At 48.4% G+C, this 15,836-nt stretch overlaps 1 protein-coding gene across 1 annotated transcript; it reads left to right on the forward strand.

Moving 5' to 3' along the window:
* The first annotated feature begins 869 nt into the window (after positions 1-869).
* SETD6 (SET domain containing 6, protein lysine methyltransferase) lies at positions 870-10,203 on the forward strand. The gene is made up of 8 exons (XM_056862691.1): positions 870-971; positions 2,033-2,177; positions 2,522-2,663; positions 3,672-3,866; positions 5,452-5,569; positions 7,978-8,158; positions 8,496-8,638; positions 9,875-10,203. Exons 1-8 carry the CDS (start codon positions 870-872, stop codon positions 10,187-10,189), a joined length of 1,341 nt encoding a protein of 446 aa, XP_056718669.1. The 3' UTR covers positions 10,190-10,203.
* Positions 10,204-15,836: the final 5,633 nt, after the last annotated feature.

Consider the following 15,836-nt stretch of genomic DNA (forward strand, 5'->3'; position numbering starts at 1 on the left):
CCAGCCTTAGCATTCCGTTGCAGCCGGTGTGTGCGATAGGGTTGCCAACCTCCAGGTACTAGAAGAGAGAAGAAGAACCTATGCTGAAAACAGTGGCAACTATGTAAAGAGGCAGCACGTGGCTCAAAAAATGAAATGAGAACAAAACAAAAATGTCTTAGTACAAGAATTATATTAATTATGTTATATTATATTATTAATTCAAAAACCAACCAAATAAATTGGAAACGTGTTAAATCACGCAGATAGCCTCGCAGGGCTTAAGGCAAAGCCATATAAAGCCTTGAAACAAATTAAACGAAGGCCTTAATTTGTTTCAAGGCTTTATACGGCTTTGCCTTAAGCCCTGCGAGGCTATCTGCGTGATGTAACACGTTTCCAATTTATTTGGTTGGTTTTTGAATTAATATAATTCTTGTACTAAGAGACATTTTTGTTTTGTTATCATTTCATTTTTTTGAGCCACTTTACATAGTAACCTCCAGGTACTAGCTGGAGATCTCCTGCTATTACAACTGATCTCCAGCCGATGGAGATCAGTTCCCCCCCGGAGAACAAGGCCGCTTTGGCCATTGGACTCTACGGCACTGAAGTCCCTCCCCAAACCCCGCCCTCCTCAGGCTCCGCCCCTCTCCGCCGGTGGTGGAGAGGGACCTGGCCATCCTAGTGTGCGGAGGTCGCTCGGAGGCAGCGCAGGAGCGGAAACATCCGCACTTTCCTCGCGGCTGCCTCAGCCCGTGCGGGAAATCGCGCGCCTCCCCCACCCACCCACTCCCGGCATCTGCGGAACGCGCGGCGACGGGAAGCGCTCCGCCGGGAGCGCATGCGCACCTGCGGAACTGCGCGAGGGGGACGGGGAGGTCCCCGGCATGGCGAGCGCGGCCAAGCGGGTCCGCCGCGAGCCCGGCCCCGGCGCCCTGGCCGCCTTCCTCGAGTGGTGCGGCGACGCCGGCCTGGTGCTGAGCCCCAAGGTAGGCCGCGCGGCCTTTCTCCCTCCTCACCCCCGGCCTCCTGAGGGGGCCGCGCCGCCCCTCCCCCCTCGACAAGCCCCTCGCCGGAAGCCGCTTCCGGCCGGCTTGGGCGGCTTCCGGAGCGGGGGGGGGAGCCTCGCGCCACGGAGTGGGCCTGCTCCTCGCGAAGCAGCCTCTCGCCGTCCTGTGGGCCGCGGCCTGAGGGAGGAAGGGAGGGAGGGAGCCAGGCGGCGGCGGCTTCGGCCTCCCCCTGTTCGCCGGAAGAGGTCGGCCCCGTCCTGGCCTTCAAGGACTAGGACCGGGGAGTCCGGTTCAAAGCCTCCTCCACCTCCCGGGGCTGTCGTGCGGGTAGCGCGGAGGGAGAACTTTGGGCCTGCTCTCGGGTCGGGTTGCCAACCTCCAGGTGCTGAAGAAAAACTGCCCTGTTAGAAAATTCTTCCTAATGTCTAGACCAGTGGTTCCCAACCTTTTTTTGACCAGGGACCACAAGGACTTTTTTGTTCGGTGCAGGGACCCCAAGGTTCAAAATAAAAATTCCGACAATTTGAAAATAAACTTGAATCATAACTGTTAGTTAAACATTAAGCTTAGAATAATATTTGAATATATATTTTTATAATAGAGAACTTTTATTTGAAAATATTAATTTATTATGGGTTTATAACTTTGTTTCGTGGACCTTAATTTAGCTCTCGCGGACCCCTGGGGGTCCACGGACCCCTGGTTGGGAACCAGTGGTCTAGACGGAAACTCTTGATTTCAACCCGTTGGTTCTGGTCCGACCCTCTGGGGCAACGGAAAACCACTCGGCAACATCCTCTTTATGACAGCCCTTCAAGTACTTGTGCAACTACTAACATGGACTGAAATCTCTGTGGGTGAAAAGAGTTGTTCCACTCTTCAGCCTCCTGGCTTGTGAATGGGTAGCCTGTTAATGGTTAACTAATCTGTGTTAAATGTTTCTAGAAACTTGTACTTAACAGGGTGTAGCTAAACTAGCTTTCGGGATATTGGGAGCCAGTGATTCCTCTCCATGTAAGTGTATTTTGCTTCTGGTACAGGTCTGTGTGAGCAGAGAAGGCACAGTGACTGATTATGGCTTGATAGCCAGAGAGGACCTTCAAGCTGGAGAAGTCCTTTTCACTGTCCCAAGAAATGCACTCCTTTCACAACATACAAGCTCCTTGTCTTCCCTTTTGGAGAAAGGTACCAGAAACATGTGGGACATGGGGAACCTGAAGCCAGGCAAGTGTAGAGTTGGTGAGGGAACCAAGCTGGGGCCATTGTGCATTCTCGTGTCCAATTCTGCCCCTTTTTGGTTGCTGAACAGCTGCAGTTCCCTTTGTATACACGTTAATGTTTACAAATTAGCGGCGGGCTCTGTGAATTCCCCGGCCCTCTGAAAAGCTTACATGCCCCCAGTTCTGCTACCAGAACAAAGCACAAAGGATGCATTTACTCAGCTAATCTTAGTTTACAGGTGGTGGTTACTGGTGTCTTGTTCCTTGAAGAAGAAAAGGCTTCTGGTATTCCTTTGCTCTCCTCAACAGAACAAGCCTCCTTGGAAAGTCAGTCCGGCTGGGTCCCCCTCCTGATTGCTCTTCTTCACGAATCCACAATCAGTAACTCTTACTGGGGGCCTTACTTTTCCTTGTGGCACGACTTTAGTGGTCTGGATCATCCTATGTTCTGGTAAGAGGCTATGGTGTAATGGTTGTGTTCTATCAACATCCAGCTCTGGGTGGCAAACAGTGCAGATTGTGTCTAGGGCAGAAGATGGCATCTCTAAGAAAAGATACTTCTAGACCAAATGGCTGTATGTTTTGTAACCTGTCAAAAGCACAGGAAGGAGTGGCATGGAATGGACATGGTTGAGTGTTTCTGTGCTGAGCAACACCTCCACGTCCCACCAAGTCTGCAATCTTCGTGCCTTTTGTCCCCCACTTTTTTTTGTTCCTTTGTCAGATACAAGTGGAGATGGCGATCTGAGTCTTTGTATCCCAATCAGAAGGTGGGAGGGGTGTTGTAAGGAAGGAACTCAGGATGCAAAGGTACAATGCATGTTGTAATCAGCTTGATTAGAGCAGAGGGGAAATGTTTGGGGACAGAAAACTATGTTGCAAAGAAGGAACTCAGGACTGCAGGGACACCCACCTTCTGACTGCGATATTAGGACTTGGAGATCGGCATCCCAATTTGTATCTGATTAATGGAGCTTTGACTCGTGAAAGCTTATACCCCCAAAATCTTGTTAGATTTGAGTCCAGTAGCACCTTAGAAACCAACTGTTCTACTGCAGACCAACAAGGCTACCCTCTGAAACTATTCTCAGGTGGGTTTGTGTCAGCACTTCACATTTTGTGCACAATCCTGCAGTGTGTAATAAAAGAAGTATTCCCAGATGTAATGTCTAGGGAGATGTCACATGAGAGTGAAAACTAAGCAGGCTCCTTTTTACAAGGAAAAGTTACAGGAACAAGGTGCTGGAAGAGGAGTTGTACTTGTGGAGAGGATGTACAGAGTAACCAGATCATGCATTCTCTGAAACTAGGAAAACCAGATTGGCTTGAGGGGACACAAAGAGGGCAATTGGGAGAATAACCATCTTGGTGGTCAGTCCTACACAGTAACCATCACATTAATACCAGTGCTGGCTATTCAGAAAAGGAAACGCTACTTCCTGCTTGCTATTTTCTACAGGAGTGAGGAAGAGCGGCGGAGGCTTCTACAGGGTACGGGGGTCTCAGAAGCTGTGGACAAAGACCTGGCCAATATCCAGACAGAATATTCCTCTGTCATCCTGCCCTTCCTGAAGGCCCATCCAGAAATCTTCAACCCCAAGGTGCACACACTGGAGCTGTACAAGAAGCTGGTGGCATTTGTCATGGCCTACAGGTGAGTAGGAGGGCAACAGCAGGCAGTCTGCAGAGGATCAAAGTGATGCACCATCCTCCCTTCTTTCAATTGTCTTTCATGTACTCCTTAAGTTTATATCCCACTTCTTTACCAGAAGGTCCCCAGAGTAGATGGGAGGGGGGCATAAGTATTCTCACTGCAATAACAGCCCCCCTTAATTGCTGTAGGATAGGTAGGGGGATGAGAAGGCCCAGCATCTGGAATTGGGGAGACCTGTTTTCCAGTTTAAGCATACCAAGGTTTGATTCCCCTCTCCTCCATGAGTGGCGGACTCTAATCTGGTGAACCGTGTTGGTTTCCCCACTCCTACACATGGAGCCTTCTGGGTGACCTTGGGCTAATCACAGTTCTCTCAGAACTCTGAGCCCCACCTACCTCACAAGGTGTCTGTTGTGGGGAGAGGAAGGGAAAGAGATTGTAAACCGGTTTGAGACTTAGAGAAAATTGGGTATACAAAAATCAACTCTTCTCAGTAAGAGGTTCACTTCATTCATCAAAGCTAGTAGCCATTAATGGACCTCTGCTCCATGAATCTGTCTAAACCCCTTTTAAAGCAGTCTGTGTCAGCAGCCAGCACTACTTGTTGAGTAAAGAAGTTGTTAGCACACACCAAATGTACCTTCTTGGGAGTTTGGGCAACCATGACTGCTCTTGATTTTTATAAATGTGGTTTTTCTGTGGAAACTGCTTTGAAAACCTTTGTCTAAGAGGTGGAGCATCCATTTTTAAACTACTGTTATCTAATAGTAAATTTGGTGGTTTGTGCCAATTGGTATAACTGGGCCACCCACAGACTTGGTAGTGGCTTCTACATGTTGTGATGTAGGGTAGGGGGACTCCTCAGAGAAGAGTGATTTAACAAGAGGGTGGGGGAGGAGCATATTGGCCTGACGAGGATTAATTATGTTCAGGAGGTACAGAATGTTGATAGCTGAACATCAGTTAAGGGGTGGCGGGATTAGCCTCCTGAAGTCCTTGAGAACTTGGGAGAATCCTGGAAGGTGAAATTTCAGGTTGTTCCCCCCCCCCCATTTCTTGTGAGCCTTAAGAGTTGCACTTACCTGTAGCTGCTGTTCATCGAGTGTCTTCTGTGCCGGCCTGCACAGTCCCATGCGGGACTGCATGGAAGACATGACAATGAATCATTAATGGTGGAAAGGAGATCAACTTGAAGCTGACTTATAGTGCCTCGGTAGGATTTCAAGACAAGAGATGAATAGAGGTGGTTTACCATTGTCTGCATACAAACCCTGGACTTCCTCAGCGGTCTGCCATTGAAGTACTAACCAGGAGCAACCCTTCTCAGTTTGTGAGATCTGACAAGATCAAGCTAGCCTGAGCCATCCAGGTCAGGGCCAAGAATCATTGCCCATTCCTTTTTGAAAGTTAAAGCTTGTAGTCCCTGAGTTTCCTTGCAGTTCTCAGCTGGTCTTGTTTGTGACTTCAGAACTTGCACAACTGAGAACTGGAAAAATAACAGACAGCTGTTTCCTACCTGCTCCTCCCCTCCCCCCAGTGTGGCTGTGCTCCGTTCTGGCATCTGTTCATTTTATTCTCCATCCAGTTTCCAGGAGCCTTTGGAGGAGGATGCGGAAGATGAGCCCAACCCTCCTGTAATGGTGCCCGTGGCAGACCTTTTGAATCATGTGGCCAATCACAATGCCAACTTGGAATATTCCCCGGTGAGCAGAGCATACAGTGCATAAATCCAGTTGGGCCCTGTTATGAATGTTTCTACATCCTCCAGCTTTTTAGATCTCGCTGTGCAATGAGAACTCTCAAAGTATAAGGGCTTTTCCCCAGTGCAGGCACAAGTGTCTGTGTTTGAGCTGCTTCTGGTCTGGACCACTTGCCGTTTCTCTTCCTCCTGCCCTTTGGCCAGCTGGGAGCCTCCTTGTGGTTGCTGATGCATGGTGGCCATTGGAATGATATCTACAATGTGGACGCCATGGGGATGTGCAGAAGGGTGCCAGCTGTGGGTTCCACAGAAGTGGAAGTGATGCAGGGGCCCAGTTTGGATTGGGGCTGCAGCATAGGGGGAGGAGGGGCCACCCGCACACCACTTTCTCAACCCAGAGTAGTGCTGGGCGTTATTTGTCTCTCCAGGTTGCTTTGAGTTGGGAAAATGGTGCACGCTGGGGGAGGCAGCAGCCCATCCTCCCCCCTTCCCACAGACCTGGTCCTTAGGCCCCCCACAGTGCTTCTGAAGTGAGTTCCCACAGGGAATTCACAGCTGGTGTTCTCTACAGGTCCCCGTGGCAATCACATAGTAATTGTAATTTGCAGTTTGGACCAGTTTCTGTCTCATCTTGGAAGACAGATAATTCTTCGAACATCTGGGAGGCCCTTGTTGGTTAATCTGCTGGGGAAACAGAGGCCTCTGTCCCTGGCTCTCCAGGATGGAGCCAACCTTTGAGCCCAGTGCTTTTTTATTTTAATTGGGGGTCTCTGTTCTGCAGATCGCATAGGTGACATTCCATTTTGCTATGAGATTATCTTTTGAATGGTTGGCTAAAAAACCTCAGAAAATTCAACACTGGGGGCTAGCGAGCTGGTGGACAGCTTTCAGCCTTTAGCTTTCTCTTGCTTGAGCTCCAGACACTTCCTGTCCAGGTTCTCTGTTCAAGCTGATGCTCCCAACATTGTAAGTCCCCACTTACATCTCAGCTACTATAGGGTGGGGGCTTGTGCCAATGCATGACACCCGCCCCAACCAGGGTCAGTGAGATGCCTGAAAACCTGCTGCTTAGCAGGGAGTCGTATGGAACTAACTCTGAGATAACAGGGCGGGGAAGAAGGCCCTGCTTGGACTGAGCAGACTGCTGTTCCTCTGGCTATCCTGTGCGTAGGAAGTTGCATTATGTGGAGTCAAGATCACAAGCCCACCTAGCTCAGTGCACGTGCAGCTGCTTCCTTTTAAATATGAACTGTGGGCCAAATTGGAGCCTGCAGCCATTAGGTATGCTGGTGTGCGTGTTGTGTGTGTGGGGGGGTAGCCGGCAGAAAGCTGCAAAAGAGCCATCTGGCTGAGACCCCCTTCTGGCCACAATCCTGACCAGAGTCATTGTGCTCTCCCTCCTCCGTCCAGGCACAAACAGCGCTGCAGTTTAAGGCTGAGAGCTAAACTTAAATGAAGTCATAAGAACATAAGAAAAGCCATGCTAGATCTGACCAAGGCCCATCAAGTCCAGCAGTCTGTTCACACAGCAGCCAACTAGGTGCCTCTAGGAAGCCCACAAAAAAGACAACTGCAGCAGCATTATCCTGCCTGTGTTCCACAGCACCTAATATATTAGGCATGCTCCTCTGATCCTGGAGAGAATAGGTATGCATCATGACTAGTATCTATTTTTACTAGTAGCCATGAATACCCCTCTCCTCAATGAACATGTCCACTCCCCTCTCAAAGCATTCCAAGTTGGCAGTCCACTCCCCTCTCAAAGCCTTCCAAGTTGGCAGCCATCACCACAACCTGGGATAGGGAGTTCCACAATTTAATTATGTGTTGTGTGAAGAAATACTTCCTTTTATCTGTTTTGAATCTCTTACCCTCCAGCTTCAGCAGATGACCCCACGTTCTAGTATTATGAGGGAGAAAAGCTTCTCCCTGTCCACTCTCCCATACCATGCATAATTTTATAGACCTCTATCATGTCTCCCCTTAACCGCCTTCTCTCCAAGCTAAACAGTCAAAAGCATGAGTCCACCTAGCTCAGTAATGTCTCCTCAGATCACCCTCCTGGATCTCAGAGACAGGCGCATTCCTAGTCAACTCTGTTTTTTTTTTTAAGTCAAATCATTCTACAAACTACCTCTTGGGTGGCTGGCCATCCTCTTTCATCTGGAAGGTGCTAGTCCAGCCTGGTATTAAAAGCATTCAACAGTAAGCATTTTCTTAATTTGCTGAAATGGCCAATGAACTTTTTCTCTTTGGGGAGTAAGAAGCTTTATCTGTTGAAGTTTTCAAAGGCTCCTTGTCCACAGGCAAGTGGCCTGCCAAGGCTTACAGCCCATGGGAGCAAGTAGAAACTAGTTGCTTATCCTCTCACTGGGTTGCAACTAGCGATCTTTGCCTGTGTTTCCTCTGCAGGAATGCTTGAAAATGGTAGTGGTTCAGCCCATCCGCAAAGGCCAAGAGGTGTTCAACACGTATGGGGAGATGGCCAGTTGGCAGCTCCTCCATATGTATGGCTTTGCTGAACCGTATCCTGGCAACAGGGATGATGCTGCTGACATCCAGATGTTGACGCTGTACAAAGCCGCTCTGCAAGGCAAGTGACGGCATGATCAGAAGGTCCGTTATTTGGCAACCTGGGAGGTGGATTTTTGAGCAGATCTCTCTCTCTCGCTCATGGCTTTGCATTAGAGTATGGTTTCTACTGCAAATGTATGCCCCAGAGCAGGCTGCCACACCCATCAGCCACATGGACCTGTGTGTGTCTGTGGTCATGCTTCCCAGTTAAGAAAAAGGTTGGTCCCTCAATGTCATTTCAAATCCCATGCAGTTGATACTTTGCACTGGGAAGAAATTCACTTTTCATTGAGGAGAAGAAATGCTTGCATGCTCGAACTACACTATTTCTTTTTGTCTCGGTTTCCTCCACCCAGTTACAAAAACAGATGCAGAGAAGCAGCTGGTATTGGACCAGTGGGATCTTCTTTGTCAGATGGAGATGGTGGGTGAGGAAGGAGCCTTTGTGATTGGCTGGGAAAAGGTCTTGACCGGAGAGGAGTTGTCCATGGCGTTGAAGGTGAGCGCTCTGATAGACTGCTTTGTCTGGTGGCGGAGTACTTGGCTTGAAGGGCGACATTTAACACTCTTGCTTTCTGCTAGCAGGCTGATCTGAGGCAGTGAACAGCAGATAATTGTCAAAGGAATGGAATATTGAGGCAGTGAACAGCAGATAATTGTCAAAGGAATGGAATATTGTGCTATCAGGCTTCTTTTAGCTTGCAGAGGGCAGACAGTGCTTTTTTTTTTTTTTTTTTTTTAATTTGGGGAGAATTTAAACCCCCAATATAGTTTTTTAACATTTCAGATTTTTCTGCAAACCTGGGGAGTGCCTCAAGTTTGCAGAAAAAAATCTGTTCAGTGTTGGTGTGGCCCTGATCCACAGATTTAGGTATCCGCAGAAGGGGGGCACATGTCACTATTAGATAGGTGGATGATACAAGTGCAGACCTGCAAGAAACGTGTGGGGAGGGGGAATTCTCCCTACCTTTGTTTCCTCCCCCTACTTCTCTGCCTCTTTCTTTTTCCATCATGCCGCCCCTTCTTTTACTCTCCCCCATGCCTATCACTTTTTGCCCATGACTCCTTCTTTCTTTCTGCCCCCTCGTCAGCTCTTTCTGCCACCCCACCTCATCACTTTATCTATCTATCCCCCATACCAATGCTTCCCCCCATGGCTGCTCTTGGCAGATCACCCAGAGCTGCTTCATGTGGGCTTGTTGAGACTCCCCACACACACACACACCACCAAAGCAGCCGCTGGGCTGCTAGGTACCACTGCAGCAGCAGCAACGGCCATCAGGACTCTCAGGGGTAAATGTGTTGTCTGCATATGCGCAGACAATGCTTTAATTTGGGGGGAACATAAACTCCCCCAGTGCATTTTTTTTATCATTTTAGATTTCTCCACAAACCCAGGGGGTCCCCCAAGGTAGTAGAAAAATCTATTTTGGGTGTGGCCCCAATCCACAGATCTAGATATCCGCAGATGGGGGCAAACTTGGGAAATAGCATATAGATGCTAGGTGCTACAAGATGGTTGGCCTTCTTTCCCTTGGCAAACTGCACAAGCGCACTTAACTTGGCAAGATTGCACCATCAGGTACCCTCCCACTCCACCTTAGAGACTAATCTGTAGCATAACTTTTCATGAACCACACAGCCTACTTGATCAGCTACCTCAGTGGTAAAGACAGCGGTGAGTATGCATTTTAACTGAAGGGCCATCAGTAATTCCAACTTTCTTCGGATTTAGGTGTTGGGTATGTCTGCAGAGGAGTTCAAAGAATTCAAAGAGCAAGAGGACTGGGCAGACAAAATGGGCGAGAATGGGAACACTGACTTGACACTCTCCATGATACCAACATTCAAGGCATCTTGGAAGAAACTGCTCTTTGATGCCACACTGCTAACTCTGCAGGCATACAGCTCTGATTTGAAAGCAGAGGAAGAAATGCTCAGTGACCAACAGGCCTTTTCAAAACTGAGCTGCCGGGAACGGTTTGCCCTGCAAGTGCGTTATGGACAAAAGAAAATTTTGCACCAGTTACTTGAGCTAGTAAGTTCATAGTAGCAAAGCAAAAGGACCTCTAGCTGCCCTTTTTTAACTGGTGAATTGAACTGCTTTAGACCAGTTGCTATTATTCCCATTTGGGGCAAGACACTTGAGTAGGTTGTGGTACACATACTTACTATTTAGTGTGGAGGCTGTAACAGAGCTTCTTGCAGTCACAGGTGGCTGGATGAGCATCAATAAACTGAAACTTAATCCAGATAAGAGCGAGGCAATTGTGGACCACACCAGTTGGAAGAGTTGGGATCCAGCCAGTTCTGGATGGAGTCGCACTTCAAGGATCAGGTTCAGAGATTGGGGTGGGGGGTGCCACTGGCACTGGATAGACTAGATCTTTTGCCTTTCAGCATCTTTTGCCTTTCAAGTGTGAAAGTTGGAACTTATAAACACCTCCAAATATGTACCAGCCAATGTACAAATAGGTTTTGAAGCAAGACTTTGAAGATGAGATCAGGAAAAGATATTGCAGCCAACTAGCAAACACTTCTATCATTGAAACTTGTAAAGGAAATATACCAAGATACAAGGGGTGCAATTGAGAGGCCATTTCCAATATCTTGCTTCCAGTGGGCCAAAGATGTGGGTCTTGCTTCTGGAATGTCTTCAAACTATTCAAAGGACGGCATGCACATAGCAAACATATATAATATGCATCTTTGAGAAATGCTGAGTAATAGTATTCACATTATGATGGTTTCAATGTACAACTAAGCTACTCTGACCAGTCCTCACTGTAGATTTGTACTCCTGAGATACAAAGATGTGTTTTCTGTTCTTAAAAAAGATTTTTTTAAAATAAAAAGGCAAGACTTTTAAGGTTTTATATTCTAGCAGGGATTTAACTTTGCCAGGTCTTGCAGGATTTTTTTTGGAGGCAAGGGCTTCAGTGTTGTCCACTCCTCTCCCCCAAAATAATACCTGTTTTTCAAGAAAAAAGAGAACCAAGTCCTACATAACCAGCCAGTACTGCAAGACAAGCACACATCAAGTGGCCTTGCTGGTGAGTCTGGTTGGTTTAATATCTTGTCTGTTACTTCTGGATTGATAACCAACAGGCCAGCTATTTGGCCCAGGATTTGGTTTCAGTTCTTCACAGACCAAGGGCCTCCTTGTTTTATGTGCACCCTATGAGGACTGTTTTGAGCTCAGAACACAAGCAGCTCAGGAGCTCAAAGCCCAGTTCTTCTGGCAAAGGCAGTTCTAGATTGTTTTTTTCTTGCAGAGAACTGGGAATGGGACCTTGACCACTTACCGAGAAGGTCCTTTCTGTTCTGAGTTAGATGGGCATCTTGAAATGCTCGGGTGATTCTCGTCCATTGCTTGGGGAGGCAGGATGTAAAACTTTGAACTTCCTGTCTGGTGACATGAATCCCCTGATCCTTCCAGTTTACTTCAACAAACTAGCGGGGAACCCGGTCTCGTGAACAAGTAGAACCTAGGGAATAACCCTGAACAAACGCTCAGAGACCAACTATAACATGAACATAACAGGAAGAAGAGTACATAAACACCAACAACACACAGGGAGACAAATAACCCTGCCTACTTAACTTTAAAAAAAAAAAAACTGAGGTAAAGGGAACCGATGACCAGACTTAGGGAGGGCAAGATGCCCATCTAACTCAGAGCGGAAAGGACCTTCTCGGTAAGTGGTCAAGGTCCCATTCCTGCTCTGAGAAGAGGGCATCTTGAAAAGCTCGGGATGTCCAAGAGCCTCAGAAAAAAGGAGGGAATTAGTCATCATCATTCAGTGCCACGTGCTCCAAAACTCGCCGTCCGAACTTGGCATCGGTTGCTGATAGCGAGCTGATTCTGTAGTGCTTCGAGAAGGTAGAGACCGAAGCCCAAGTGGCAACTTTGCATATCTCTTCAGGAGAGACTTGATTATTGAAGGCCGCCGAGGCAGCCGCACTGCAAACAGGTGGAACGGAGTGCCCGCTGGCCCTATAGGCTTCCACGATGCACTGGCGAATGATGGTGCTGATCCTGGCGAGACATTTTGCGGCCCTTGTTTGGGGCGGTTATGGTGATGAGGGTATGCCTCTCCTTTTCTTTAGGATGGGTAGGATGAGGACAGAAAGAAGGAAGATTTAGTTCTTGGGACCTGTGAAAAAGAGAGTTCACCTTAGAAATGAAGGTGGGGTCAGGGCGCAGTACAACTTTGTCTGGATAGAAGATGCATAGCCCTTTGTTGATGGACAAGGCCCTGAGCTCGGACACTATGTGCGGAGGTGATGGCTATTAAGAACAGAGCTTTCATTCTGAGCAAGCAAATTGGAACCTGCCTCTGGTTCAAATGGAGGTTTTGTAAGTACCAGGTGTGAGTGTACCAGGTTGAGGCGCCATGTAGGAAAATGGTGTATGACGGGTGGACTGGACTGGGCAACTCCTTTAAGGAAGGCGTGAACCTGAGGGTGGCTGGCTAAGGAGAAACCTTCCAGTGATGGAACGATAGTGGCAATAGCTGACGCTTGCGGAGGGTGTTCTGCTTTAAGGTTCTGCTGAACTCCATCTTGAAGAAAAGTCAAGACAGGTAGAGAGACAGGGGATCTGCTGACTTCCTCTTACACCACATGACGAAGGTTTTCCATGTATGATTATATATTCTGGTGGAGGGATGTCTGGCTGCCAGGATGGTATTGGTAACTTCAGGAGTAAGGCCTAGCGCCATTAACCTGCTCCGTTCAATCTCCAGGCGGTCAGCTTGAGCCAACCTGGATCCGGATGTCTGAGTGGTCCCTGTAGAAGCAGATCCTTTGACACAGGTAGGCGCTACGGTGGTTGTTGAGACATCTCCACTAGGGCTGGATACCATGGGCAAAGTGGCCAATCCGGGGCCACCAGCATCACAGATGCCTTCTCCCTAATCTTCCTGATGACCTTTGGAAGAATGGGGAGGGGGGGGAGGCATAAAGGGTCCCTAGAGGCCATGGTACCAGAAGGGTGTCCGTCTTTTCGGCCTGCGGATGGTAATAGCGGGAGAAGAATCTTGGGAGTTGGTAGTTCCGATGTAAGGCAAACAGGTCTACTTGTGGAACTTTGAATCTCTGCGTCAGCATCTGGAATATCTGAGGACTGAGAGACCATTCCCCCTCATTCACCGCATGCTGGCTGAGCCAATCTGCCAGCAGGTTCAAGGAACCCTGAATGAGTTTCGCATTGACTGTTAGAAGATGATTTCCGCCCAGGATAGAATCTTTTCCATTTCCAGGTGAAGGGAGGAAGACTTGGATTCCCCTTGTCTGTTGATGTGAGCTTTCGAGTTGATGTTTTCCGTTCTGATGAGGACATGACGGTCTTTCAGAAGATGATACAAGTGAAGAAGAGCTAGCTGTACGGCGTGCAGTTCCAGGAGATTGATATGCAAGTCCCTTTCTTCCTGATCCCATAGACCCTGGACATAGAGACCTTCTACCGTGGCCCCCCAGCCTTCGATGGAAGCATCGGTGAATACCTGTAGAGGGTCTTTGTGCAGGTACGGAAGGCCTCTGGTGAGTTTTTGTGGCTTGGACCACCACAGCAGACTTCTTACCTTGGAGGACAGAGAGATAGTTGTCCACTTTGTGGGTAATCAGCATTTGGTAGGGCTTTAGAAGCCACTGTGTGGGGGCCTTGTGTGAAATCCGTCCCAGGGTACAGCTGGGAGACAGGAGATCATTAGACCCTGTAGGCACACCATTGCCATGATTTTTACCTTTGTTGCAGTGGCCTTGGCCAGCGTGGACAGCCTTTTTGCTTTTTCTTCTGGAAGAAAGAGGGAGTTGATGGTAGAGTCTATGACAACACCTAAGTGTTGGAGTCTTTGGCGTGGCTTGAGGTGGCTCTTTGCCTCGTTTATCAGATAGCTGTGCTCTTGAAGTACTGAGATGATGCTGGCCGTGTGAGCTCTTGCCAACTGGGGATGGTGCACACACGAAGATATCATCTAAGGGATGAAGTTGTATTCCCTCCTTTCTTAGACTTGCCACGACAGTGATCATGGTCTTCGTGAAGACCCTGGGGGCGGAGACCAACCGAATGGGAGGGCCTTGGACTGGTAATGAAAGTTAATGTAAGCGAACCGGAGAAATCTGCGATGGGACAGATGGATTGGTCAGCTCCTTGAGATCTAAGATGGCTCTCCAGTCCCCTGATCTCTTTGGGACCGTGAAGAAGGTGGAATAAATGCCTTTTGCGACCTCTTGAGCAGGAACCGGCTTGACTGCTCCGATTGAAAGGTGTTCTATGGCATTCATTGTTCTCACATGCTTTTCCCAGCGATGGCACAAAGCGATCTCAAGGAATTTGGGCGAATTCTATCAAGTAGCCTAGCTGGACAATTTGTAGGACCCAGGTGTCACTCTGGGAAAGAAGCCATTTGGAGGCAAACTGTTGTAGACGACCTCCCACCAGAGGAGCCTTGGCATAATTGCTTGGAAGCTTTATTGGGCTTGTCCTGCTCTTCAGAGTGGAAGAACTGTTGATTGGTTCTTCCGCCTCTCCCAAAACAGTTGAAGGATCCTCTGGAGCTCCACGAAGAGCGTCTGATTATTGCGGAACCTGGGCAGCGTGTGAGGAACGAAAGGACTGAAAGGGTTGAGAGTACCTGCTGTCCCTTTTGTTGTTCTTGAGCATTATACGATTTTTGTCCTTAGAATCCTTTAGCACGTGGTCCAATCTTTCTCCAAAGAACTTGTCTCCTTAGAATCATATTTGGAAGGACCCACCCCCCCACATCCCCAGTGACCCCAACCCTTCCCCCACCATGCAGGATCCCACAATCAAAGCACTCCTAACAGATGGCCATTAAGCCTCTGCTTAAAGACCTCCAAAGACGGTGACTCCACCACCCTCCGAGGCAGTGCATTCCACCATCGAACAGCCCTCACCGTCAGAAACTTTTTCCTTATCCTGGGCAGGGATAAGACAGTAACATGGCCTTGGATCTGAAGCTATCTTACCAAAACCTTATCCAGAGCGCTCTTCTGATGACAGTGTTAAGAGGCTGTGGCACGAGCTGAAAAAGTCAGTGCATCTAGAGAGGCATCAGCTAGGAAGGAGGCGGCTTTGAGCAATCTGGACAAACCCTCTGCTACCCTCTTGTCTGGATTTGGGAGTAATTGCATTAACTTCTTGATCCAAACTATAGACGCCCTAGCCATAATTGCCACTGTAGTGTTATCCTGAATGACCAGTGCAGAGACCTCCTGGACCTTACGGGATTGGAACTCTGCCTTTTTATCCTGCTGGTCACGGATGAAACCCATTCTGTCCTCCGTGACCAGCTCATTAGATTGTAGGGATGCCACAGGGGCATCTACCACGGGTAACTTTAAGAGGGCCATTGCATAAGGAGACAGCTCATACAATTTCCTAGTACTAGGGGGAAATTGTCTATTTGAAGTTGGGCTTTCCCACTCCGCCTTAATAACTCTTTTGAAGTGTTCTGGCAGAGGGACCTTTAGACTGTGGGAATCTTATAGAAGGAAATACTCCTCCTTTCCCTTTCTGCTGGCCTTGGGTTTTGGCTCACTAGTGTTTGTCTCATTAGATTTTGTCTCAGTAGAGGAGGCTGTCCCATCTGAAAGGTCTAGGGCAAAAAGGGCCTTTGCCAGCAGAGACTGAAATTAATCTGGAGAGAACAGCCTAGGATGCTGCTCTTCTG

The sequence above is a fragment of the Euleptes europaea genome, chromosome 17 (assembly GCF_029931775.1).
Source record: "Euleptes europaea isolate rEulEur1 chromosome 17, rEulEur1.hap1, whole genome shotgun sequence".
Lineage (NCBI taxonomy): Eukaryota > Metazoa > Chordata > Lepidosauria > Squamata > Sphaerodactylidae > Euleptes > Euleptes europaea.

Coding starts and splice junctions, on each gene's coding strand:
- SETD6 (XM_056862691.1), top strand. CDS start 870: ATGGCGAGCGCGGCCAAGCGGGTCCGCCGCGAGCCCGGCCCCGGCGCC. Junction 972..2,032: donor GCCTGGTGCTGAGCCCCAAG/GTAGGCCGCGCG, acceptor CTTCTGGTACAG/GTCTGTGTGAGCAGAGAAGG. Junction 2,664..3,671: donor CTGGATCATCCTATGTTCTG/GTAAGAGGCTAT, acceptor TATTTTCTACAG/GAGTGAGGAAGAGCGGCGGA.